At 41.0% G+C, this 26,059-nt stretch overlaps 2 protein-coding genes across 3 annotated transcripts in view; one reads left to right on the top strand and one right to left on the bottom strand.

Moving 5' to 3' along the window:
• TRNT1 (tRNA nucleotidyl transferase 1) overlaps positions 1–125 on the top strand; it is a 24,927-nt gene extending 24,802 nt beyond the window's left edge. The window contains exon 9 of the transcript XR_009701626.1: positions 42–125. The gene's annotated coding sequence lies outside the window, so the exon portion shown is untranslated. The remainder of the gene's footprint in view (positions 1–41) is intronic.
• Positions 1–20,067, bottom strand: part of CRBN (cereblon) — a 26,855-nt gene extending 6,788 nt beyond the window's left edge. The window contains exons 1-5 of one of the 2 annotated variants that reach the window (XM_061197161.1): positions 19,995–20,067; positions 16,349–16,461; positions 14,237–14,439; positions 13,244–13,393; positions 8,575–8,734 (exon numbers count right to left, since the gene is read on the bottom strand). In XM_061197161.1, the coding sequence (XP_061053144.1) occupies positions 8,575–8,734; positions 13,244–13,393; positions 14,237–14,439; positions 16,349–16,461; positions 19,995–20,061 (693 nt within the window). In that variant the 5' untranslated portion in view covers positions 20,062–20,067. The remainder of the gene's footprint in view (positions 1–8,574; positions 8,735–13,243; positions 13,394–14,236; positions 14,440–16,348; positions 16,462–19,994) is intronic. The other variant, XM_061197163.1, reaches the window with a different exon arrangement.
• Between the last annotated feature and the right edge of the window lie 5,992 nt (positions 20,068–26,059).

The following is a 26,059-nucleotide window of genomic DNA, read 5'->3' on the forward strand; positions in this document are numbered from 1 at the left end:
TATTATATTTGACAATGATGTTTTTACTTGAATTCCTGCAGCACTTGAATGTTGCGAAGACCCAATAATTAAGATGTCAGTCCTCAGAGTATATATTCAATGCAATACCAATGAGATTGGAACTTCGAAGTATAATTTAAAGTTCATCTGAGAGAACAGATGTGTAAAAACAACCAAGAAAATCTGGAAAGGGAAGTGTTCTACAGGACACGAAAACAGGATTGAAAGGATGCACTGCGGTTGTAAGCAACCTAACCATCTCTCAGCAATAGTTAAATACAACAGAATACTTTGACACCAGAGAAGATTCTGCACCTGACCAAAGAATGTATAGAATATAAAGAATGATCACATTTTCTTAATAAAACAAAACCTACATATGTACACATATTTGTAATTTTGTACACAAGCTGTCAATTGACAGAGGGCATGACACATGAAACTGGGTGGGAAAGGGGTACGGGAGGTCAGAAAGAACTATCAGAGTGGAACAAGAAAGGCAAGATAACCTTTAACAAAATAAAAGGGAAATCCTACGCTTGCACCTGCAAGACCAAGTGAGTGGGTGCGAGATGGGGAGCGTGGGTACACGGCACATGCAGAGAGGACTTGGGGTCTTAGCTGATGGTTGTAAACTAACCAGCGCACTGCAGAGCTCACCCCCTACTGCCCCCACAATCTTCTTCTAGCGCTATTAGAAGAAGACAAGGCACTGAGATGAGACAGTAACCTTCTTCTTCTGTGATGGTCAGAAATGGGAACTTTCCCTGTCAGGGGCCACGATGCTGAAGATAGGTCTAGAGTTCACACTAGGGATGTGTGGTTTGGAGCTGCCTCTCAAGAGTATGTGATACTTGCTTACGAATAATTCAGAAACTGCTACGTGGATGAGGACACACTTGCCCTCAAAGGCTCGTGGTCTACAGCTCTAACCAATGGATTCTTATTAAAGAAGAATTTTTGGCTCAATATGATTCTTATGTTTGAAGCTACCCAAAGATGGTCTGGGATGGCCTCTGAGCACATGCTCAGGTAGTGATTTAAGCCTGAGGAGTCAGACCAAAACCTAACGCTAATAAGAATTTTTGTCAGAGTCCAGTTACAGAATAAAAAATGCTAACAGCCCATCAGGTAACTGAATATTCAGTAATAGTAACGGCAACCACTTTACATGTCTTAAAAGATTTTGATAAGATTGGCAGTATTATCACCCCAATTTAAAGGTAAGGAAACAGGCACAGAAGGATGCTTGCTCAAGGTCACAGCTGGTAAATGGGGATTAGCTAGGATGTGCATTCAGGGGGTCTGACTCCAAGCGTTACTTATTCAACAAATATTTTGAGCACCTAGGATGTACCTGACATTATTTTTATGCATTTGGTGTATACCAATGATTAAAAGCACAGCAAAAGAATAAAATCATTGCCCTGTGGAGCTTATGTTTTAGTGGGGAGAGGCTTACTTTCTAGAGGGGTACTTAGCATTACGAAATGACAAAGATCCAATGAAGTTTCAGTTTGGATGACTGACACACTCTGAATTCAGTCACTAATATATACTTTACACATCAAAATGATCACTTTTGTGATACAAAAGCAAGTAATTTGACACCCACAGAATGATAAAAAGAAATTAAAATAATTTATTTATATATAAACATTACTCCTTACTATAATATACAGCGAATAGGATGTGAAGGGCAAGGCACCATCAGGGTCAGTGTCATGACCATCCGATCTGCCCCTACCAGGCTTTGTGAATGTGAACAAGCTGCAGCCTCAGGTCTCTGTTCCCTACTTTTCAACGTGAGGCGGCCTCTAAAATTCTTTATCAGGATTACCCTGACAGATTCTACAGTTCTATTTACAAATCAATTAAATATACGTACTACAACCTTAATATTTCACCCTTTAGAAAGTCAACTGTACAAACTGAAGAGAAGTAAACCAGAAGAGATCAGCTAGCTTTTATTGAACTGCCAAAATTTAAGCCACTTCAATATCCTCAAATTTAAGAGTTCCATTTAGATTCCTGGCACAATAGGAAAGGCCCGACTTATATCTGGGTAATACTGATGATAAGTCCCAGCAATTTATGGGCATGCTTCAAGTCTATCAACGCCATGATTTACTTCCTAAAAGGGCTATACTTCAAGAAAATTTTAATACTAGCCAAAAAGTTAGGTGCTTAAAAGTGACCAATGACTGATTCTCCAACCAAGTAGTATTCTCTCCAGGAATAGGATTTACTCCTGAAAGCAGGCAGAAAGGCCCTTCAAATGACTGTCTGTTACGTGGAGGTAATCCATCACATTTTTTCCATTTTTAAGCCTCATGACTATAGCTTCGGCTTTGCCTCCCAACAATGTAGAATGTTCAAAAAATGTCCAACTCCACTTAAATGGTTCTTTGAAGTGCAATGAAATTGGAAGAGTAATGTGAAAGGCTAAGTGTGAATAGTAAAATGTTACCACTGGTTTACATAGTGACCAAAGGTGGTCGTTTGTTGTATTAACACCTATCACAATCAGCAATGTAAATGATCAAAACAATTTATCCAAATAATGCAAGCTTTTGAATTTTTGAAACAAGTTTTTGTTTCCTTCCTTCCTTCATCAAATCCTACTTGCTTATAAGAACTGGAATGGAATGGCGAGCTTTTTCTTGATCCCGAGGCTTATAAGCTCACAATGGCAGATGGACAACTATAAGCTTAAGGTGTATGCCAGGGAAATCACTACTCTGGTTTGAGGAAGTCCCTGAACACACATAGCCACGATTTCAAGACTTTTCTTCTCTTTACGATAAAAACAGACAACAAATATCATTGCTCCTTCTGCTACTATTATTATCCTGGAACAAGGCAACAACAGATTCTAATGGTCACATGCAAAAGTTAAGAAGCAATAGTAGCCAAACAAACCTTGAATAGAGAAGAGCAGTGAGGGGTTACTGGTCATATTTTTACTTACAAAATTATAAACTCTCCACAGTTATAGCAGTATCCTGGTGAGGCATAAACAAACTGATCACAGAGCAGAAGAAAAAATAAAATAAAAAACATGAATCTGGTCTATAATAAGGTAGCATCTCAGTGAGGGAAAATATGACCCTCTCAGAAAATGGTCAAAGGACAACGGGGAGCTACCTGGAAAAAGGAGCACTGAAATCATACCAGGACAAACTACACTTGGATCAAAGCTTACATTCTGATCATTAAAGACAATGAAATGAGCACTAAAAGATTACATGTTTTACTTTTATTAAAGAATGAAGACTCCTTTGCACAGGGAAGTATTTCTACTTACGATTCAGAATATGGAAGTATTAAAAAAAATGATAAATTCAACTATGTATGACAGCACACCAAAAACAAAGTTAAAAGACAAAAAAAATGACAAACTAAAGGAAATGTTTGGAACTCATTAATCACAGACAAACGGATAAGCTTCCTAATGTGTAAAGAACTCCTAGCACTGCGGTGGGGTGGGGATGGTGGTGTGCTGAATTGGGCGATTGGGATTGACATGTATACACTGATGTGTATAAAATTGATGACTAATAACCTGCAGTATAAACAAACAAACAAAACAACTAATACTAAACTTTCATTGGGTTATTTGTATGGAAGTATGTTAATATAAATGTTTCAGACATTACATGAAATTTCTAAAAATCTTATATGTTCTGGTATAATGTTATAAGTCATAATCCTAGTTATTACTTTAAAATGTATATCTCAGAAATAACTAATTTTCTTGTCAACTGCATTATTATGAACTTTCATCAAATCTTTAACTGTGGTCATTTTTAAGTCTTTTGTCATTTACAGACAGTTCTGGGTGTACTCTGATGCTTTTGTAAATATGTTCCTATAAAAGGGTTTCATCTTCAGGAAATTCATGGAAAAGACTCTGACAAGTACAGGTTTCTGGTACCTGACTGTACTGCTGAACTGAATGAATAAGCATTTTCAGAACTCTAATGAAAAACTGATGAGCTCATAAAAGTGCTAACAAAAGATCAAGATGAAAACAAAAAATTAATTACATGGGACTGAGTGAACTGATGAGGATGAGTATAATTTTTGTGACTTTGTTTGAATTTAAAAAAAGAAAAAATCCCATAAGGACTCAGAGGCAAAGAATATACAAATCAATTTTCACTGCAAAGTAAAGGACCTGTTACAGTGGAGGATTACTGGACTGAATGTCAATATTATGACATAGTATGAGTGTGTTTCATGTTTGGTAATTGCCATCATTGTTGCTTTTGTTGTGGTCATCCATGTACAATGCTTGGTGTCAGTCTATTTATCTCTTGTAAAAATAAAGTACAGTGTGTGAAAAAAAAAAAAAAAAAAAAAAAGAACTCCTAGCAATCAATGAAGGGCAAAGACTATGACGACAATTCCAACTAAAGGAAATATGAATTGCTCTTAAACACAAAATGCCACACAGCTCACTCATATTCAGAGAAATTCAAATTAAACCTCCAACAAGATACTGTATTTTACTTATCAGATCAGCAAAAATTAACCTGGATACTCTAAAGCCTTGGTGAAACACTGACAATCAGGACACAGATAGGAACAACCTCCTTCGTGAGGTGCTTTGAAAACACCTGTCAACATTACAAGTGCAGCTGCCCTGAAATCCAATAAACCCACTTCTCAAAATCTGCCCTATATACTCACCTGCGTGAAGGTCATTTGTACACAGCACTCAGTGCAGGTCTGTTATCCAGAGGGGACTGGTTATATAAATTATACTGCATCCACACAGAGAGTACTGTGCAGCTTTCAAAAGAAGGGAGCAGTGCTCCGAAAACGAATACAGAAGAATCTCCTACACTCTTAAGAGAGAAGAAGGTGCAGGACAGTATGGATCCTTTTACGTAAGAAAAAGGAAAGAAGTTAGAATGTTCATCTGTATTTTCATGAAGAAACTTGGGAAGAAGACTGAGAAGCTAACCTGTGAACTCCTCCTGTTTGGGGCCTCCCCCTTCTGAGTTAGCTCAGTTCCTCCCTGTTCTGTACGAGAAGCAGGAGGAACCATGGCTTATAAATTTAGCAGAGACCAGACGGATACGCTTCAGTCACTTTCTTAATATGTTCCCACATTTGATTTCTTTCTTTTTTTTTTTTTTTAACAAATTTATTTATTTATTTGTTTTTATTCTGGCTGTGTTCAGTCTTCGTTGCTGCTCGCGGGCTTTCTCTAGTTGCAGCAAGCGGGGGCTACTCTACGTTGTGGTGCGCGGGCTTCTCATTGCGGTGGCTTCTCTTATTGCGGAGCACAGACTCTAGGCGTGCAGGCTTCGGTAGTTGTGGCACGTGGGCTCAGTAGTTGTGGCTCGCGGGCTCTAGAGCGCAGGCTCAGTAGTTGTGGCGCACGGGCTTAGCTGCTCCGTGGCATGTGGGATCTTCCCGGACCAGGGCTCAAACCCATGTCCCCTGCGTTGGCAGGCGGATTCTTAACCACTGCGCCACCAGGGAAGCCCACCCACATTTGATTTCTTTTTATACTTCATACTCTTTTTCTGATTAACATAGAAGGGCTTTATAAATGAACAAGTAGATAGGTAATCTGGGCAAGCAGGGAGTGTACTTAGAAACATTCACATTGTACTCCAAGTAGGTGAAACGACACTTTCCTCTCTCTCAGGGAATCCCACTACGGTAAACCTAGTGAAGAGAGAAAGGCACTGTGATAGAAAGGAAATAAGTAAACATGAGTTTCAAAGATCAAATCACTGAATGAGGAAGGTTTCCAGATAGAAGTGGGTTTGGAAGAGTGCTTCCTGATAATACTGGCCTAACTCCTTAATCATTAGGGACATCTTCTCCAATGTTCCCTTGTCAGGATGGAAGATAACAGAAGCGTAAATAATTTTGTCATTCGGATTTTTTAGTTTTCAATGGCAAATGTTGAGAGGTGTGCACACAGTTTCAAGGTTAACTGAATACATGTCAGGAAGACTACACTCCACTCCTAGACCCTTTAAGTATCTTCTCTGGTGGAAAAGTGTGTGGCAACCCGATTACTGCAAGTTGGCTTAAGAATCAACTAAGCATCTCCCAGTTCTGGCCCCATGAACCACTTCTCAGACACAAAGATGCACAAGTCAGATGTAAATAAACTCTGCAGAGAGGGCTGACCCGAGCCCCAGATCTGCCTGAAGCCAAGTGCTGTGACGCAAGTTAGTGTTCGGCTACGGGTGCAATAGGACGACCCACTGAGACGGGACCGGGGCCCGTGGAGTTCCCACTGGTGTCATCTGCCATCCCTTCCCTCTGCTCCACTCCACGTTTTGATGCCAGCAGGATGGCTCTAAGTGGTCTCTCTAAAGTAGAACAGAGATTGTAGGGCACCTGGAGTCCAAAATAGATCAGCTAGCAATTTTTCTTGGCCTAGTGATCTAGATCCAAATTTCAGAACCTAAGAAACTCTACCCAAAGTTTAAGCAAGGGAACCCCTTGAACGATCTGAAAAATACACGGGATGAGGCATTTCTATCTCCGAAAACCTTTCATGTCTCTCATTGCTTAGCACCTTCTGTTTAGTTCTTGGCAACTCTGAATGTGAAGATAACAGGGCTAATGTCTGAGAGTCCAGAATTCCTGGAGAAATAAGACAACAGGGCAAGGTCAAAAGATCTGGTTCCAAACAAAAATGTGCTTCCTTGGCCTTTGCACATGTGTCCTTCCTTGCTGTTGTTGAGCCAGTGACAACCCAGCTGCAAAGGCCTAATTCTGAATTCAATGTGAACACGTGGAGGTGCTTTAACCACAGAATAGGAGGAGTTTAATCAGTAATTCACACAAAAATTACATGTACAAAGTTTTATCTGCCTAACCCAAGTTCCGGGTTAAGATGGCAAGGACCTGCAAAGAGAACACAGAACTAGTCGTCCAGAGCTCTTAAGTCAGGAACTAACTCCAATCACTCTCACTCTATGCTTAGAGCTGTGCAAAGAGTTAACTTACGATTTATAAGCGGTTAAGAGTTTTTAACAAAAATCTTGGTATGGAAGAACTATTATATAAATCAAAATACTACCTCCTGAAAACTTACCCAGTGACTGAAATACACAGCTGTCTAAATACCGAGAGGCTGTGGAGGCACACCCTGGTGCGGTTACCCCACCAAAGAACCACATCTCGGCACCACCCAGTGCCAGACTCACTGCTAGGCACTAAATGACTCCACACGCTCCAAAACCGCTCCATGGAGCCATGTACCGACAGCGCTATCCTCCACATACTTATTTCAGCAGTTACACTGAAAATAACTAGGACAGCAAAACCTTCCACTGTTCTACTGCTAAAATAAACAAGAGTGAAAGTATATTTAAAGTGCCTATATCAAGTCTGAAAATACAAGTACTGCACAGCTATACAAAAGCTACTGTAAACTTATGGCAGTATCAATATTCTGAAACCTTCAAAAATTTTAGTGGCAAAGCTTGGGAAACTTTAAGCAGTCTAATTAAACTTTCTCATCAGAATCTTCTTAGAAACACTAATTAAGCCACAGTATATCATGACACAGACTGGTGAGCTGAAACACAAAATAACAAGACCAAGGAGCCTACAGAAAGCCAGTCATGAGCCTGCTACCCATCAACCACCCATCCTGCACAAAGCTCTCTCTGGAAACTGGATGACTTCTACTGCAAGACCACTAAAAGTGGAGGTACAGTGACTAGTGTATGAGACCCTCTTATGAATAATATATGCTAATCACATCAAATTAGGATCCTATGCTAATCTACATCAAAATTAAAAACTTCACTACTCTCCATGACAAAGAGTAAAGGATGATTAGCACAGGATTTTTCAGGTTACTATGAAAATTCTTTCCATATTTTTAAAAGATAAATCTCAAAAAGCCAACTGATTCTAAATTTAGAAACTAGTAAATTTTTTCCTTTAGGTAGAAATCATAAATATTAGGTATTTTATACTCATAACTGATACATCTCACAAATGAGTACAAACAAGCTTCATCAGTATTTTTTCTAAGAGAAAGAATGATCTAGCCAAAAGGATATACACAGGAATTACTGCCCCAACAGGCAATACTTTCGAAGAGCACCTAGTCTCAAGCCAATTTTTGTGATGTCAATAGTGTTGTACAAGAGCAAAAAAATCTTCCTTTCACAAGTCCAGAAGGAGCAAAACGTACTTCACTACTGTGTACTCTCCCAAACGCTTTTTCTGAGGTAAAGCGTTTTATGACTCAAGAGCCAAGCATCTCATCTGACCACAGTCTAATAAGAGACTCCTGCAGAACTTAAAACCACGAGTTATTAATTAATATATAACTTACAGGCATAATAGCTGGAATACCTCACAGTATTGTAACATTTTACTACTTCTGCAAACTGCTTTTACATAAACAGCTGCCTATGAAATTTTTAGAAGCTCCAGCATGATCAAACGCGGCTACAGTATTGTCCAGAAGGAGTCTGGGGAAGGAGATCATGAGAGTTGTTTGTGTCTCTTTCTTACACAGGAAAAAAGCAACCTGTCTTTGTTGTTTTGAAGAGGCATAAAAAAGAAGTTTCTCACCTTCTGGTATTTCTGCCACCATTTATATGAACACTGGTCTTCCCGTGAGACAGGTTTCGAAGGAACTATCTGGCACTTATTGAGGGATTCTAACTGAACTGCAGACATGGTTGAAGGCAACACACACTCAGGAAGAATTTGCACTTTAGCTTGCTGGATTCTGAAATAAAGAGAACCAGGCATGTTGTTCATTTTTTAGATAATCTTAACTCCAACTATTAAGTTTCTAAACATTATGGGTAATTTTAAATACTAAGATTTTCAAAGTTTTCTTTTTTAAACATACTCATCAAATGCTATTATGATACAAGAAATTTTCAAAAAATACTGTATTTCATAAATCATACCAAAGTTAAAACCAAAGGTAACCTAAGATTTTTTATCTCGCTGTGGAATGGAAAGGGAGATTTTTACATTTCAGATAGTCTATAAATGAAACAAAGTTAAAAAAATCAATATACAACCAACCCCTACGCATATCTTGATAACTTCTAAATTAATTTCTCAGACATCATTAGACACACCCCGCCCCTCCCCTCGCCCCGTCTCTTTACGTTGCCCGACTCTTACATCTATCCCTTCTCATAAATCACCGAACCTGAGGAGTAGGTAGAGAAAGGAAGAGAAATCAAGAACCCATTTACATGGATAAGATTAGATACGACTAAAGAATTACACACAGCCTTATTTCTATGTGCATTCCTTTTTTCATTCCTAAGCATTTACCCTGAATATGCAAAGAATCAAAATATCCATATTATCTTTTTTTTACTTTAAAAATTATTTCAACTCTCATGCCAGTAAAGTCATCATTCTAGAATGCTACTTGAGAATATCATAATTGCAAGCATCTCATCATGAATTAATGCCAAGAGGAAGGTTGTACCTCTGAACCATTGTCTTATGAGCCATTTAATCTCCTAGCATACCTTTTCAAATGCAGAAGGTATCAACACATCCAAACGCTGGAACAAAACACTGTCAGACTGATGAAGTCAAATATATTACAAAATAATTACAAAAATATTACAAGTCTCTGCTTCACTATTAATCATGCTTAGGAATTCTGAAGTGGTCTTTCATTGTAACCACTGTCTCAACCCACAAAAACTTATGACACTTTGATACTTCTTCTGATTTATTAAATGAAAATACCTAAATGTGTCTGAAAATATGTCGGTTTAATTTAATGCTAATATTAGACTCACTCCACTAACTTCAGTTCCTTCCTGCAAGCTCAAATTTACGTCTACATGACTTTGGAAAATGGTAAAATAAATTTGACTATGTTCAAACTACGTTCAAATGTTCTTATATTATCAGAGCTCATTAAAAACAAAAGTAACTGAGTAAGAATGATGTTTTATCCACCTAGTAAGATTTTATTATGATAAAAACATTAATGCTACTGAAAAATCAGCTTAGTGATCGTTTTAATCATTAGTCTGTACACAGGCTGTCTGAATTGCCTCACAGGGTTAAGCACTGGTCTCTGTTCCTTTTGTGAAGCCCGCCCAGGGTCTGCTGCACACGGCTGCTTCTTCTCCCAGCAGCTGAGTTTTGGTTGTAACACAAACTAGTTTTGTTTCTTCCTGACCTGTTTATGGCAGTTGTTTTGTGATTACAGTTGCATAATTTACATAAATATTTTTTGAAGTGGAAGGAGTTTTCTTTTAAATTTTATTTTATTCAAGTATAGTTGATTTACAATGTTGTATTAATTTCTGATGTACCACAAAGTGATTCAGTTATATACACACACATACAGACGCACACACACACATATATATGTGTGTGTGTGCGTCTGTGTGTATATTCTTTTTCATATTCTTTTCCATTATGGTTATCACAGGATATTGAATATAGTTCCCTGGGCTATACAGTAGAATCTTGTTGTTTGACAGTTTATATAAATATTATAGCAACTGATAAAATATAAGTACAAAGTTAAAACTGCTTCAATGAATATTAGGTTGAGCCAAAAAAATGCTTTCAAATTAGGTTCAGACAATTCTAATGGTAAGAAAAAAAGTGCACAAATCTGCAAGGCTTCTGTGCTCAGACAGCCTTGTGAGTATCTTCAGAACCTCTCTTTGAAGAAACACTACAGGTATAAACTGCAGATAGATGATGCACAATGAAAGCTGTTAATGCAAGAAAGACTAGTGCCATCTCTAATCCACAGACCCAATTCGAAGAAAGTATCCTGTCTTTCCATCAAACGTAAAATGAGTGAAGGGACATTTATATATTTTAAGTTAAAATAAAATGTTTAAGATATGTATGTGTAAATTTTTATGACTTCTATTTTTAATTAACCCTTTTCACTAAAAATTATTCATCTCAATTATGACAGGTAAGAGAGCTTCTTTTGTAATTCCAAATAGAGTATTAATCTCCTTTTCCTCTCTACATGTAAGAAATACTCAGGAACTCCTGAAGAGTCCTACGGTGATTCAATGATACACTTCTATTTTTTTTAAATTAATTTTTCAAATAAATTTCCACGTGCTCAGAAGATGCCACAGAAATAAAGGCTCACTCTGGAAAAGTAGCTGTATACTTTTTACATATGAAGAGTCATTTATGTAGAAGACAAATGACTATTACCTGGTACTGCATTACTAAAGAAAAGGAAACTGGCCTGAGGTGCAAACGTGCGATGGAGGAATTCAGGCTTAGTGGGAAGAGCACTGGTTTGGAAGTCAGGGACCTAGAACCAACCAGCTGGTGCCTACTAGTCGTATGACCTTAGGCAAATTACTTACCTCTCTAGCACTTCGTTTCCTTATTTGAAAAAAGAGGAGCTTGCACTAGATTATCTCCATAGTTCCTTCTGTTTCACCATTTCCAGTAAAGGTAGTGACAGGACCAGAAGGGCAGTGGAGACAGAGGATTCTCACTCCGTGGAGGTCTTTTAAATTAAGACAGACTCACTTTTGTGAGAGGCTGTGGTACTGGGTCTCAGGGATACTACAGAGAATGGGCCCTTTCCCAGTCCCGTCTGGCCCTATCAGTTTCACGCTCATCTCTACTAGAGTCAAAGGTATATCCCTTGACTTGCTTTCACAATTAAGGGTCTATTGCCATCTTGTGTTCAAACTAGTTGTCCACAATCACAAGTCACTGATGTCGACAGTCTCAGAAGTATACTTTTCCCCAAGTCAATTTGCCATTATGGTTTCTGGAATACAGTATTCACAAATACTCAAAATTTTATAAGCATGAGGAAGGAAGTACTTTAAAAATGGAACTGTTAGTAAAATCCACAGCAACAAAACAGCTTGCTAACTGTCTCAATGCAGAGCCCTCAGGGGGACACTCTTTCATTCATTCACGTAACACTGATGGTCCTAAATGCAGAACACATAGAAGTCTCAGCCACTGTCCTGAGCAGCTCGCCTCGAGGGAGACACACACAACCCTATGATGACAGTACACTGTGCTCAGTGCTGGGAGGGTTTGCGCAGCGAATGCTCTGGGTGGGGGTCACCAGGAGGGTAGCACTAACCCCCCCGAGGGCTCTGGCACCCCACCCCTCATTCTTCTATGCTCTCTCTCAAGCTCCAAAGGGTGGCTGACCCCTCAATATTTTCATAGTTCAATAATATTTATGAATGCCCACTATGTGAACAAAACAGACAAAAAGTTATTGCCCACAGGCAGCTCGTATTCTTTTTTAAATCTTTAAAGATCCCTCTGAGTGTCCATGTGTTCGGAAGACGTTACCTGTGCAACACAGAGACCTGACAAGATTTTCAACCGCGGCTAGAGATAACAGACCAATTCACTAGGGCTGGGGGGACCCAAGAATCTGTTTCTAAGACTTCACTGGTGATTCACTGGTGATTTTTAGGTACCATAGTTAAGAACCACTCCTATAAAAGGAAACATGCAGTGTTGAGGACAATATGCTGTGTGGTTTTTTTTGAAGGTTTGCTTGTTTGTTTGTTTTAAGAGTAAAGGTGAACTGCATTTTTTAAAATGAGGTATTCCTTAAATTTGTGGAAAAACCCTAACCATGAGAGCCACGCCAGCATAGTGACTGCTGAAACAGAACACTCAGAGAATTTCTAAACTGTATAAGGCACAGAGATGACAAGTGCTTCCTGATCACTTATTAAGTATGTGATCCGTTACGGGTGAGAGCACATTCACGGTGGAGATGGGCACTCAGTGTAAACACTCCTCCACAGTCCAGAAGGAGGTGGCAGGCTGACCGCCATGGCTCCCCAAGCACAGGGATGCCGCACACAGCTTACCAGGCTCTGACCTCCCACCCTTTTCAATCTGAAGAGAGGTCTTCAACCCCAAAGAAGCCCTGCCCCACATGACACTGCCTGTAGGGTTTACATTACCGTTCCCAAACCTAGAGGGATGTTAGAATCACCTGGAAATCATCAGAAAAGATGCTGTGGCCTCCCTCCCAGACTGATGGCTCTCTAGGGATGGGAGGGGAGGTTGGAACTCAGGCATCTATAGTTTTAAAAACTTCCCAGGGCATCTGATGCACAGCAAAGTTGGAAACCCCTAGGCTATACTTTCAAAGGGAAAAGAACAGCTAGTTAAAAGTCACAAAATGTGAAGGGTCAGCAAAACAGAAAAAATATAAGAAAACCATTTCATTTTATGATGTTCAAGGAGCTTTAAGACACATGGTGTTTCTTACCCGTCTGACTGTGTCCTGAGCTCGAGGACTTTGAATCTTTGTCTTCCGATTGCTTTCACTTTCACAATCTCAATTCCAAAATCCTGTTCTTCTCGATAGGCGTATATCTCTGCTGTTGTTCCAAACTGTGCTTCCCTTTCCTGTACGTTACTTCCAAGGTAAATTTTAAAAAGGAAACAGTTTTGAACATTTAGTTTTCAGATATGCAAAGTTGACAAAAGCAATACACATGGGAAAACAATTTATAGCAATCGGCTCTCATTGCAAAGCTATTTAATTTTATTTATTTTAGAATCACACAGGGAATTGAGATATATAAAGAGGCTTCAGGAAGTACAATTAGAGCCCATTAGGAAAAGAACAGATTGCTAGTCATTGAAAATGACCTAGGACTGATAGGACTTTAAACTCTCACTTCCCAAACCAAACATTCTTTTTATTCAGCAGACCATCCTTTCTGCTGCTTATCGGCAGCACTGCACTGGGGGGCCGGGGCGGGAGGGGGACCTTCCTGTATGGATATCCTGCCTCTACCACTGATTTCCTCTAGTTGTCATGGGATACTTCAAATTCAGCTTCAATTTAGCGCGGGTCTGTAAAAGGACTGCTTAGGAATTTTGAGACGGTGAAATAACTAGTTGCTCTTTTGTAAAAGTAATCCTTTACATTACAATGTAAAGCCCTCTTTTTCTTTAAATAAAGATAGTTCTTGAAAATAAGATTCTAGAAATGTTTTTCATTAAATATTAATGATATAAAACCTTTCAAATACCAGAAAGTTCAAATGTGTGTGAAAGGTAAAGCCTGATTTAGATGGTAACGATCATACCGAAATACTCCAACTTGCACTTTCACACTGTTTATCCGAATGCTTTACTTCCCAACCTCATCCCATCTCCTGTGCATGCAGAATAGTAGTCAGTTTTGGCTTTAAAACCACCTCTCTTGGGACTGCACGAGAGACTGTTAAGTCAATTAGCTCTAAGATTTTACCTGTATGCAAGCACCGCAAAGGTTCTATCCTTCTGAATTAAATTCCGCACCATACTGACTTCTTGGGGACTGAAAAGCTGAAGAGGTAAGGTCTGCCCGGGTATCAGGATCATCATCACCTGGGGCAGAACTGGAATCACCGGGCAGCTGTCGTCATCGTGCAAAGTCCTGCCATGAAATTCCTCCATATCAGAGCCCAGATACTACAGAGGAACACACACGGGGTCAGTGTCGTTACAGATATGGAACAAAAACACAAGCTCAACAGACTGAACAGCAAATCCGCATAAGGAAACATACACAGAGGGTACAAATATTTAGATAATAAACATGCTGTATCAGCTCCCACATGAAAATCTATTTTTGACTCCTAGAAGTAGAATTTCTAATTTCTTGTGAAGAATCTCTCACATACGTAAAAATTCAAGAGCATTTTTTAAGTTCAAAATATTGGGTTGGCCAAAAGGTTCATTCTTTTTTTCCGTAAGACGGCTCTAGTAGCGCTTAGTTGTCTTAACTTCACTCAAAACAATCTTGTTAGACTGTATCGTGACAGCTGTCATATCAGCGTGCATTTTTTTAAAAAACTGATCAAAATTGGTGAATTTTTGTGTAGTCATTTAAATATTGAAGATGGAAGAAAAAAAGCAACATTTTCGTCACAGTATGCTTTATTATTTTTAAGAAAGGTAAAAATGCAACTGAAACGCAAAAAAAAAGATTTGTGCCGTGTAGGGAAAAGATGCTGTGACTGAGCGAACGTGTCAAAAGTGGTCTGCGAAGTTTCATGCTGGAGATTTCTCGCTGGACGATGCTCCACGGTCGGGTAGACCAGTTGAAGTTGACAGCAATCAAATCGAGACATTAATTGAGAACAATCAACATTATACCACGTGGGAGATAGCCGACATTATCAAAATATCCAAATTAAGCGCTGAAAACCATTTGCACCAGCTTGGTTATGTGAATCACTTTGATGTCTGGGTTCCACATAAGTTAAGGGAACAAAACCTTCTTGACCGTATATCCTCATGCGATTATCTACTGAAATGTAACAAAAATGTTCCGTTTTTAAAACAAATTGTGACGGGTGATGAAAAGTGGATACTGTACAATAATGCAGATGGAAGAGATCATGGGGCAAGTGAAATGAACCACCCCTACCACACCAAAGGCCGGTTTCATCCAAAGAAGGTGATATTGTGTATATGGTGGGATTGGAAGGGAGCCCTCTATTATGAGCTCTTTCTGGAAAACCAAACGATTCATTCCAACAAGTACTGTTCCCAGTTAAACCAACTGAAAGCAGCACTCGATGAAAAGCGTCCGGAATTAGTCAACAGAAAATGCATAATCTTCCATCAGGATAACGCAGACCGCATGTTTCTTTGATGGCCAGGCAAAAACTGTTACAGCCTGGCTGGGAAGTTCTGACTCATCTGCCGTATTCACCAGACACTGCACCTTCGGATTTCCATTTATTTTGGTCTTTACAAAATTCTCTTAATGGAAAAATATTTTCAATTCCCTGGAAGACTGTAAAAGGCACTTGGAACAGTTCTTTGCTCAAAAAGATAAAAAGTTGTGGGAAGATGGAATTATGAAGTTGCCTAAAAAATGGCAGAAGGTAGTGGAACAAAAGGGTGAATACGTTGTTCAACAAAGTTCTTGGTGAAAATGAAAAATGTCTTTTACTTTCACTTAAAAACCGAAGGCACTTTTTGGCCAACCTGATATTTGATTTTGACTAAGCTAGACATCTCTATGTCCAAAGAGCATAAATGACAAGTATAAAATGCTAGAATGTTAAACAACACCCTGGGACCCAGGAGTACAGAGAATAAGAAGTACTTTAGTAGCCCTGTTACTAGCAAAGACGTAAGAAGAGCACCAATTCTTCAAAAAATTACAGCTAGTAACAGACATGGTATCAAACTGCTTAAAAATTACAGCTTAAGACTGTTTATCTACTGTCAAGAGCCCACGTCCTCATCCACTTCTGGTGTGAGGTAATTTCCAGTAATGCTAAAAGCAGTCATTCGTTTTCAAGAACTTCCATCTACAGTTAAATGTACGTATTTATCATACTAGATCTGTTACAAAATTACATACTGTATGTGATGTCGGAAGACTAGTGTCAAAATTTATGATGTTTGGTTTCTTGGGTTCTTTGCTATCCTGGTCTTCAACTTCCATTTCAATTTCATCTTCTTCCTCATCCTCTGCTGTAAAAGTACAATATTATAAGGGGAAAAAAACAAAACAAAACAGAGGCATGAACATGTAAAAGCTATGCTCCCTTTCAAATACATAATTCCTTCATGAGGATTCTGGGCCCATGAAAAGAGAGGTTCTTGTAAACACCACACACACTTGGGATTCTGGACAGTACTGTGAAGAGGCAGCTGGAGGGCTGGGGTCTAGGCTGGGCTCTGCCACCAACTACTTTTTTAAAAATCAATGTTTAATTTTAGAATAGTTTAAGACTTACAGAAAAGTTGCAAAGATAATAGAGAGTTCCTGTATACCTCACATCCATTTCCTGATAGCTAATGTCTTGTATTAGTGCGGTACATCTGTCATAACTAAGGAATCAGCATTGGCACATTACCGTTAACTAAACACATTTTATTTGGATTTCCTTAGTTTTTATCTAATATCCTTTTTCTGTTCCAGGACCCCATCCAGAACACCACATTACATTCAGTTGTCATGTCTCCTTAGCTTCCTCTGGGCTGGGATGGTCTCTCAGAGTTTCCTTGTTTCTGATGGCTTTGACAGTTTTGAGGACTACTGGCCAGGCATTTTTGTAGAATGTCCCTCAATTAGGATTTGTGTTTTGGGGAGGAAGCCTAGGGAGGTGAAGAGCCATTTTCATCATGTCCTATCAAGGGTGCACACTGCCGATGTCACTTATAACTACTGAAGCTGACCTTGATCACCTGGATGAGGTAGTGTTAGTCAGATTTCTCGACTGGAAAGCTACTTTCCCCCTCCTTTCCACACTGTACTCTTTGTAAGCAAATCACTAGGGACAACTCACATCTAAGGAGCAGGGATTATGTTCCACCTCCTTGAAGGGGGACTACCTGCATAAATGATTGGAAATTCTTCTGCAGAGGAGGTTTACCTCTTCTCCCTTGCTAGGAACTAATTTTGACACCTCAGACAATTCATCCCACCTGATTAAACCTTAGTTCCCTCATTTGAAAAATGACAGGCATGAACAAGAACAATCTCTAAAGTTTTTTCAAACGTTTAACTTTAAAGAGCTTCTGGAGAAGACAGGAGGGAAGGAAGGAAAGAAGGAAGGAGAGAGGGAGGGAGAGAAGGAAGGAAGGAGGGGAGAAAGAAAGGAAGGAAGGAAAGAAAGAAGGAATAAAGCAAGCAAGCCCCCAAATAAACTTCTAAATGGATAAAATGTCTTTACAAAATAGTTAATTTCCTTTGTGCATATCATTATTTAAATCAAACCACCTCCAGCTAGGTCCCTGACAAGAAAATATAAATGTTTTTCAACATGGCAACTGCCTTGGACTCTCTATTAATTCTTATAAATTCCTTAGATATAAGGCTTTGTCAAAGAGAACATAATTATTTCAATTTAAATTCAAATGTTCAATGGTTTAACGCGTCATACAAAATTTTCCTAAGCACAAAGAAATTTCATTAAGAGACCGAGAGATAACAAAGAAAAATCTAAACCGATGAAATATTCTGAATCTACTTCCTTGCATTCACAATTCTGACACCATGGCTTTCACTAAGCATTTTGACATTCTATTGCTCTATTACACAGAGTTTAAAAGGTCAAATTTTAGCTTAAAGGCTAGAATTCATAATTTTAACATTTACATGTTAACTGTTCCAACTTCGTCTCTAAATGATTTCCTTACACAAAGTAGTCTTTCTCATATATAGGGCAGAAACCCACTTCCCCCACTTGGCTGTTTATCTATTAGTGTTTTGTTTGGTTGGGACAGATTCTTCGAATCTTAAATATTAAGCTAGTTCCTTAGCGTTTAAAGTGGATTACTCTTCAAAACAATTCATTCTACATGGATGTATGGACAATCCAATGTTTCTACAAATAAAACTCATGTATGATTTGCAAAAGCAGGATTATCGTATTGACAATCTCTCTGAGCCCTTTCGCACCCGATTTTTTTTTGACAAAACACACTGAGTGTTCAGAGCTTCCAGGGTGAAGTGTGATGACTCATCTCATGCAGGAGCACCATGTGGATGCCAAAAGAACATCAGCATCTTCCCTGACACGCTGGCTTTGGCACAGACAGAGCGGGGCTGATGTCTCTGAAAAAACAGCTCAGCTCTTCAGTCAAGTTCAATTCAGCTAGGTTGCTTCCGCATCGACCACTGAGTCTGATCCTGATGTATTTCTCTGGAAAAGGTTCCTCCTATATGGAGGGCATGCCTTCAGTCTCTTCCTGTTCCAACCCACGCCACTCCCAGTGGGCAAATTAGTCCTCCAAGCACAGCTTCTCTTAGGTCTGAAACCCACAACTGTTTCTTTGCAACCCACGGAAGAAACCCCCAGTCTCACTGGCAAGAGATGCAAGATTCCCAACACTCCAACCCAAGCTTCCAGGCCTTATCTTCTGCAAGCCTATCCTAAGTTATATGCTTTTGGATGTCTCCAGTACACCCCACAGGGCTTTCCCCCAATCCGTTTCGGCCCTGAACAATCCCTCCCTCTGATGGAGGGTAAGAGCATTTGCTTAACTGGCCTAAATCAACGGCCTTTTGCTAGTTATATTTTCAGGAGCCTCATATAGATGACAAACCCCCTCAAGTATCAGACTGTGTATCATACCTCTTTTCATCTCCAGGACACCTAACATACTTCCTGACACACAGTGAAGGGACTCAGCTAATAGTCTCAGTTTGGCTGATACACCTCTTGGAAAGCATCTCCTGTCTAGAGCCTTCCACGACAAAACTGTACAATTATTCCAGGTTTTTTGTTTCTACCCAGTGTTCCAACGTTAAGTCCAAAGTATAAATTTTCACAAAACATAAAAGAGAGAGAAAACTGAGTTTAACATCACAGTCCTAAGTATCTCTAATTAAGCTTGTTCTACCATGTGTTTGAACTATGTGCCTAAGAACAGACCAAATACTGTCTTGGCCGTGAAGTGGTTGAGAGACACCAGCTATGCAGACAGATAGACTCGGATAGGAGTCCTGGCCCTGCAACTGTGTGACCTTGGGCAAGTCACACACTAATCTGCCAATCCACTTCTCACCCACCGAATCAGGATTAGAAAAGAAATATGGGGAGGATTAAACGGAGAAACGCATGCAAAGCGCTTATGGCAAGGCCCGTGACGTGGCAAACAGTTAGTACATGGTAGCTGTCACCCTTATCAAAGGGAAGAAGTCGAGGAAAAGTCTGGGCTGCTGAGCTCTGTCCCAGTCCCCCTCTCTTCCCCCGACCCAGTTTCAGACCATTTCCTGGGAGCCAAGTTCTGGACACACGGAGGATGGAGAGCATGGGGCCCCTGCCTTTTGGGGGAGACCCCCCTCCCCGGCCTCCAAACCTCGTCCCCAACCCGGGGGACCGAGCCGCTGGGAGAAGCGCCGCTACTGGGTCCCTGGCCGGCGGCCCGATGCGCGGCCGCTTCCGGCGCGGCCCCGCCGGCTCCACAGCGCCCGCCCGCCTCCCCGGCCCCGCCGTGCCGCTCACAGCTCGGGCCTCGCCCCCTCCCGCCGCCAGGGACCGGCCCCGGGCGGTTACCGGGCAGGAGCGGCAAATGATTGCCCATGTTGTTCGCAGCGTCCTGCTGATCTCCCTCGCCGGCCATGTCTGTTTACCCGCAGAGGAGCTTGGGACAGGGCGGCGGCCGAGCCGCCGGGGGAGGGTCCGCGCCGCGCCGCCGCCGTCGCGCCCCGGGCCACAGCGCCCTCTGGCGGCGCCCGCGGGGCGGACCGCGCGCTGGCCCGCCCGGAAAGGCGCAGCGGGCGGGAGGGCCGTCGCCACAGGGGCTGAGCGCTGTGTCCGCTGCCCTGGGTGACTTGGTGCCCGCCTCGCTGGGTGCAGAGCCCTCGCCTGTTCCCGCCCCTGGCACGACATTTTACACGTGGAGAAACAGGCTCAGATTCTTTAGTCTCCACCTCGCTCTTAACGAGGGGGCCGGGGAGCAAATAGAAACCCAATTTTACAGCATTAGCTCCAATTTTTAAAATAAAAACCGTACACATGGAGACTGGGCCAATGCATCAATTATTCCAAGGGCGGTTGGGTTATAGCTGATTTTCTTTTCAACAGTCTTAAGTAGTTTACATATATAATTAACATGTATTGGTCAGAAACAAATACTAGAAATGATAACACAGAATACAAAAAGGCCTATGATTGGCAAGTGAGATTGTCAGAATATAAAACAGCTTACTCATTATTACTTTAACAAAAATGAGTCATTACATAGACAAAAAAAAATACTGCAGAATGCAAAAAGATACATAATTCTGTTGACTGGTAAGGTTCCTGTTTTGGAGGATGGACAAAAGTTTCCATAGTATCTTTTCAATGTCATCTTTTCAGCGAAGGAGGAAACTGAAAAATCCTTAAGTGCAATAAAACACCTAAACATGGTGGGGAGGAGAAGGGTGAGAGGAAGAAGCAGCATTGCTCTGAAGAAAACAATAATGAATGCGATATTTTAAAATATGTTTGTTCCAAAAGTTTGCTCACTAAAAAGTTAAAAGCTGAAAGAAAACCTCGCGAGAGAGGCTGATGAATCCATTCAGAGTCACTCTGCCTTCTGTCCCCGAACACACTCTCAGGCCTTGGTCGAGTCATTTATGGCCTCAGTTTACCCATTTGCAAAATGAGAATGGGTCAAACAGCATCTCAGATTTGTTCTAATTAACAATGGCTGCAGTATTAATGATAGCATTGCCTTTTATGGTTATATATAACAGTTACAGATTATAGGTTAATAACAATTACATAGGATACATTATTGTGATGGGTTAGTAGAATTAAGATGGTCACTCTAGACAGGTGAAGGATGAGAGAAAGGAGAATACAGGAGAGAGAGAGAGAACAATGAGAGAAAGGTTGGGCTCTGTGTGTGTGTGTGTGTGTGTGTGTGTGTGTGTGTGTGTGTGTGAGAGAGAGAGAGAGAGAAGGGTGATAGCAAGTACACATATATATATACATTAGCAGTCTTACTATGGTTTATAGAATTGCAAAGAACTGTGCTTACCTGCAGCAGAAGTTTCTTTACATTGCAAACATCTGGCCCCTAAACAAGGAAGCTCTGACCTTCCCGGGTCCTCCCCAGAGGTGGTACCAGCACTGTGCCCTGCACCCCGGGTCAACCAAGAACCCTGTGGCCAAGAAAGGACAGCTCTGAGCCTGGCGGGGTCAGCAGATGTGGCTGGAAAAGCACTCGCTCCTCTTTCTTCCTTTGTGCTCAGCCCCAGGGTCACTGATGCTACCATCTGTGTACCTTTCACTCCCCATTTGCCTCCTTTTCCTCGCCTCCATTCACATTCACCATCTGCTCCCGCCTTCATCTCATTACCCTCCCCCCTTCGCTGGAGTGTGCCCAGTCATCCACAGCTTTGTCTTTCAAGAGGGGTAACAACAAATGATCACTGAACAAAAACATCTCAGCAAGCAGGTTTCTTGAATTAAGCCCTGGTTATTAAAACCAGAAAGGAAAACATGATCATTCACCATTTATTTTTAATTGGGTAACTTTATCTTGAAATAAGGCATCACACTGAGTGGCTTACATTGCTTCTTGTTTGTATGAAATGTATTCATTGATAAGGAGCTCTGCAAACCAGTGGGAAAGGAAACTTATAATTTCATAGATCTTTGTCTTATAGTTCGAGAATTAACTTTAATAGGATACAATTAAGGCTGATATTAGATGAGAGAAAATGTGAATCAAAAAAGCCCCACTGCACTTTTAATTTCTGGCTTCTACACTATGTTAGCAGCAAGGGATACACATACTGGGAAGAGACATTTTGGGCTCCCTTCTGGCTTTTGTATTATCTGCAAATATATTTTTAATGTGTTAAAGAAAACTACCGCCTTGGTCTAAGCAGCCAATGATCTCTTGCCTGGATTACTGCACTAGCTTCAGTGATGGTTTTCTGGCTTCCACCCTTGGTGCCCACAGCTCATTCTCAACAAAGGAGCCAGAGTCAGACCACGTGACCACCCTGCTCAGAGCCCCTCCTTCCCCCCCCCCCCCACCTCACGGTAAGCCACTTCCTCCCAGTGGCCCCCACGTCCTGCTCTGACCTCCCTTCACTACCGTCCGGGCTCTCCCACTGCTCTGGCCCCTGTGTTACACAACCAGACAGGGACTGCTCCCACCTCAGGGCCTTTGCACTGGCTATTCCCTTTGCCTGGAATGTTCTGCCCCTGTGTGGGCATGTGATTTGCTGCCTTACGTCTTCCAGGTCTTTGATGAAATGTCCCTCCTTAGGGAGTCTTTCCCAGATTACCCAATATCTAACTGCAACCCCACCCCAGTCTCATCACCCTCTATCCTCCTTCTCTGTTTTATTTTCGTTCAGAGCACTGATCACCTTCTAAAATACTGTGAAAATTACTTTTTAAAAATATCCTCCCCACTCCAAGAATGTAAACTCAGTGGGGGGAGTCAGATATCTATGCCCCTTGTGTCTGCTCCTGTGTCCCAAGGGCCTGTCACTTAATAAGTGCTCAAAAAAATGTTTATAGAATGAAGGAATGAATGAATTGCACAGTTATGGGAGACATTGCTGATTGACCCGACACCAATTCCTCTCTTCTTCCTGGCTAAGAACCCTCATTTTGTTTGGGGCAATGGTGTGCCCAGCCCCACAGAGTCACATTTGCTCTAAGCCCGTCATAGCCCACTCCCCTTCCCTGTGATCTTTTGCAGCTCGTGGCAGCCAGGAGACACAGTTCTGGCTGATGTAACACAGAGAAAGTCGGCTTGGCAGCTATGGAGAAGAGTGAAAAGGGAAAGTTTTTCCTTCATGATTAAAGGAAGAGATTTCATTCCTACTCACTCCTGCAGGGATGAAGATTAAGCTCCATACTGGTTTGCCCAATAAAACCAGCCAAGCTAGTCCAAACAGCCAAAAAGAGCTTTTAAAGGAAATCATGAACTTCAGAAAAATCAAAGCTAGGTTTACTTGTAGTTATATTTATCATTTTTAAATGAAGGGATTAATTCATTAATTTTGGAACTGTGTAAATCTTCTGACTCTTTACCTTTGTGTGCAAAAGCACATTTAAGTGACAGCTTTACCTCGTCCCCAGAGCCCTTTCCCAGTCTTCCACTGTGACAGTTCTGTTTACCACTCTTAAGACAGAGGTCAAAAACTGGTGACCCCCAAGCGAGAATTTGAAGCAAGTGTTTGGTCTTTGTGGTATTTTGAGTTTTTGAATGAATTGACAACATTTACAAATTGAAGGGTACACATACAAATATTGATTTCCTTTTAAAAATGGGAACATTTGGCAACTGTAGTTTAGATTCATGTGTGAGAACAATTGCCTTGAACCAACTGGCAGCTGCCCTTTTAGATGGGGTGGCCCTGCCTGGATCCGTTCGGCATTGTGTTTGCCACCTGTTGTATGGACACGTATAGAGAGAGTGACACCAACCCTAACTGGTCCACGGCAGCCATGGTGTGTGTCTAGTGGACCAGAGCACCCACTGCCCCATTCCCCTCTCCAAAGTGTGCCAGTTTGGACAATGAATTATATGCTTCTGAGGAGCTTGGAGCACTGTGCCGGGTCTATGCAGTCTTCAACAACCACTGTGGAGGATTCACAGTCATGTTTAGCATTCCTTGACAAGAAAGGGTTGGAGTTAGGGATCTTCAATTCTTTGTAGCTCTGCGACCATTTCATGAAGTAGTGCTGTTACTAACTTAAGAAAAAAATCTTTGGAATTAAAATCCTGTTAATTCTCATGTTCCTAATTTCCAGAAACCATAGCTAGTTTCCAAAACTTGCCCAAGTGGAGAGATCTTTTTAATCTGGGGGGGGGGGGGGGCCGGGCAACCTGAATATCAGGAAAAGTAATACTCTAACCGGCAATGCATCTCTTCTTTACTTCTCACCTTCAAGCGCTGGGTCTGGAAGCCATTGTCACGGGATGTGCATTTTGGCATCTATTATCCTGTAAATCCCAGAGTTAAAAGGGAATGAAAGATGGATCTTGGCTGTTTACGCAGACCTAGAGGGGAGAGAGCAGGCATAAAACCAGATGTATAAGGATATTTCATGGCCCCTTCAAAATGCTGACAATTTTATTAACTACTCACTTTCATATTTCAGTAATATGGTGAATAATTTGGGATTCGAAAAAATACCTTTATATACATCTTTGACTGCTACAGTAACATTTTCAGATACACCAGAGCCTATTCAAGTCCAAGCAGGTTGGATTATTTGCAAAAATGATTATTTGTGATGATACTTAATGCTGCAATTTACTGAGACTTCCTGCCGTCCCATCCATCTCTGACCTGACAGGTAAAAGAGGGAAGATCGTGCAAGATAGTAAAGTGTTGGGCAATTTATGGTTTTAAACTTGTATACTGTTTTCATGACTCATCCAGGAGCTTTTCCTGACGCCACGTGCTGTTTCCACTGCAGTTAAAGGCGTCCAGAGTATCACACGGAGATGAACGCAAAGCAAGGAGTGCAGAGTCCTGGGTTCTAGTCACTACCTTCTTTCCAGCTGTGGTCTTGGCTGGGTCATTTCAATGTCTCCCCTGCTGGCCTTTTATTCTTGGCCTTGCGTGTAAGGGTTTACAATGGCCAGGACGTGTGAAGTTTTGCAATTAGAACAAAATCTCAGTGGCTTAACACAAGTTTTTCTTTTTTTTTTTTCCCCCAAATCAGGTCTGTTCTGGGTTTGGTGATTCTCTGACATGGATCCCCAGTCTAATCTGCTTCTTCAGCCTTGTGCCACCTCTTTATAGGTATATACGTCTATAATCACTGATTGCCATGGTACAGAAAAAGGCCTGAAGAATTGAGCACTGCCTCTTAAATGCTCCTGCCTGCGGGTGACACCTGTCCCCTCCACGCATATGGCACTGGCTGAAGTGAATCCAAGCCTGACTTCAAAATACCCTGTACTCTGGTTGCACCAGTAACATCTGCCACAGGGTGGAACCAACTCAGAGCTTTTCCTGTGTGTCTGTGGGTGTGTGTACGCATACATGAATGTCCATATGTGTACAAACATATATACACACATATATTCAGATATATACCCATATATGTTTCAGAATACTTTGCCCAGATGAAATTTACACGGATGCATAAATAAATAAATAAACAAATGAAAGTGGAATGCTTGAGGTTGATGCTTTTCGTCTCATCACCCTTCTACACTTAAGGGGCACCATGGTTCGACAATCCATGGACAGTTCTCAAACGCTGTGATGTGACCCAAGGCCAGGAATTGAGTAACTTCATAAGCTACTAGCTCAAAAATAAGAGACCAGCACGATGACCAGTGCAGATGTAATGAGAATAAACTATCTCATAACATCTGCACTATATGAGAAAGTCAAGCAACTCATGAGGGAGATGAGAAGAGAGAAAGGAAAAACCGATCAAATTAGGGTCTGAATAAATATGATTCCAATAGCGTGAAGAGGATTTGGGTCCCCAAGTTCTAGTAAATACATTCTTAGCTGCCACTGACTTTACCAGTCATATCAAGAAAAGGCAGAAAAACTTAGATCCTTGGTGTTAATTGGGAAGGGTATGTCATGTGAAGTTATTAATGGATGCATGAGAAATGTGGCTTTCAATGAAAG

Source organism: Eubalaena glacialis, chromosome 7, assembly GCF_028564815.1.
Source record: "Eubalaena glacialis isolate mEubGla1 chromosome 7, mEubGla1.1.hap2.+ XY, whole genome shotgun sequence".
Lineage (NCBI taxonomy): Eukaryota > Metazoa > Chordata > Mammalia > Artiodactyla > Balaenidae > Eubalaena > Eubalaena glacialis.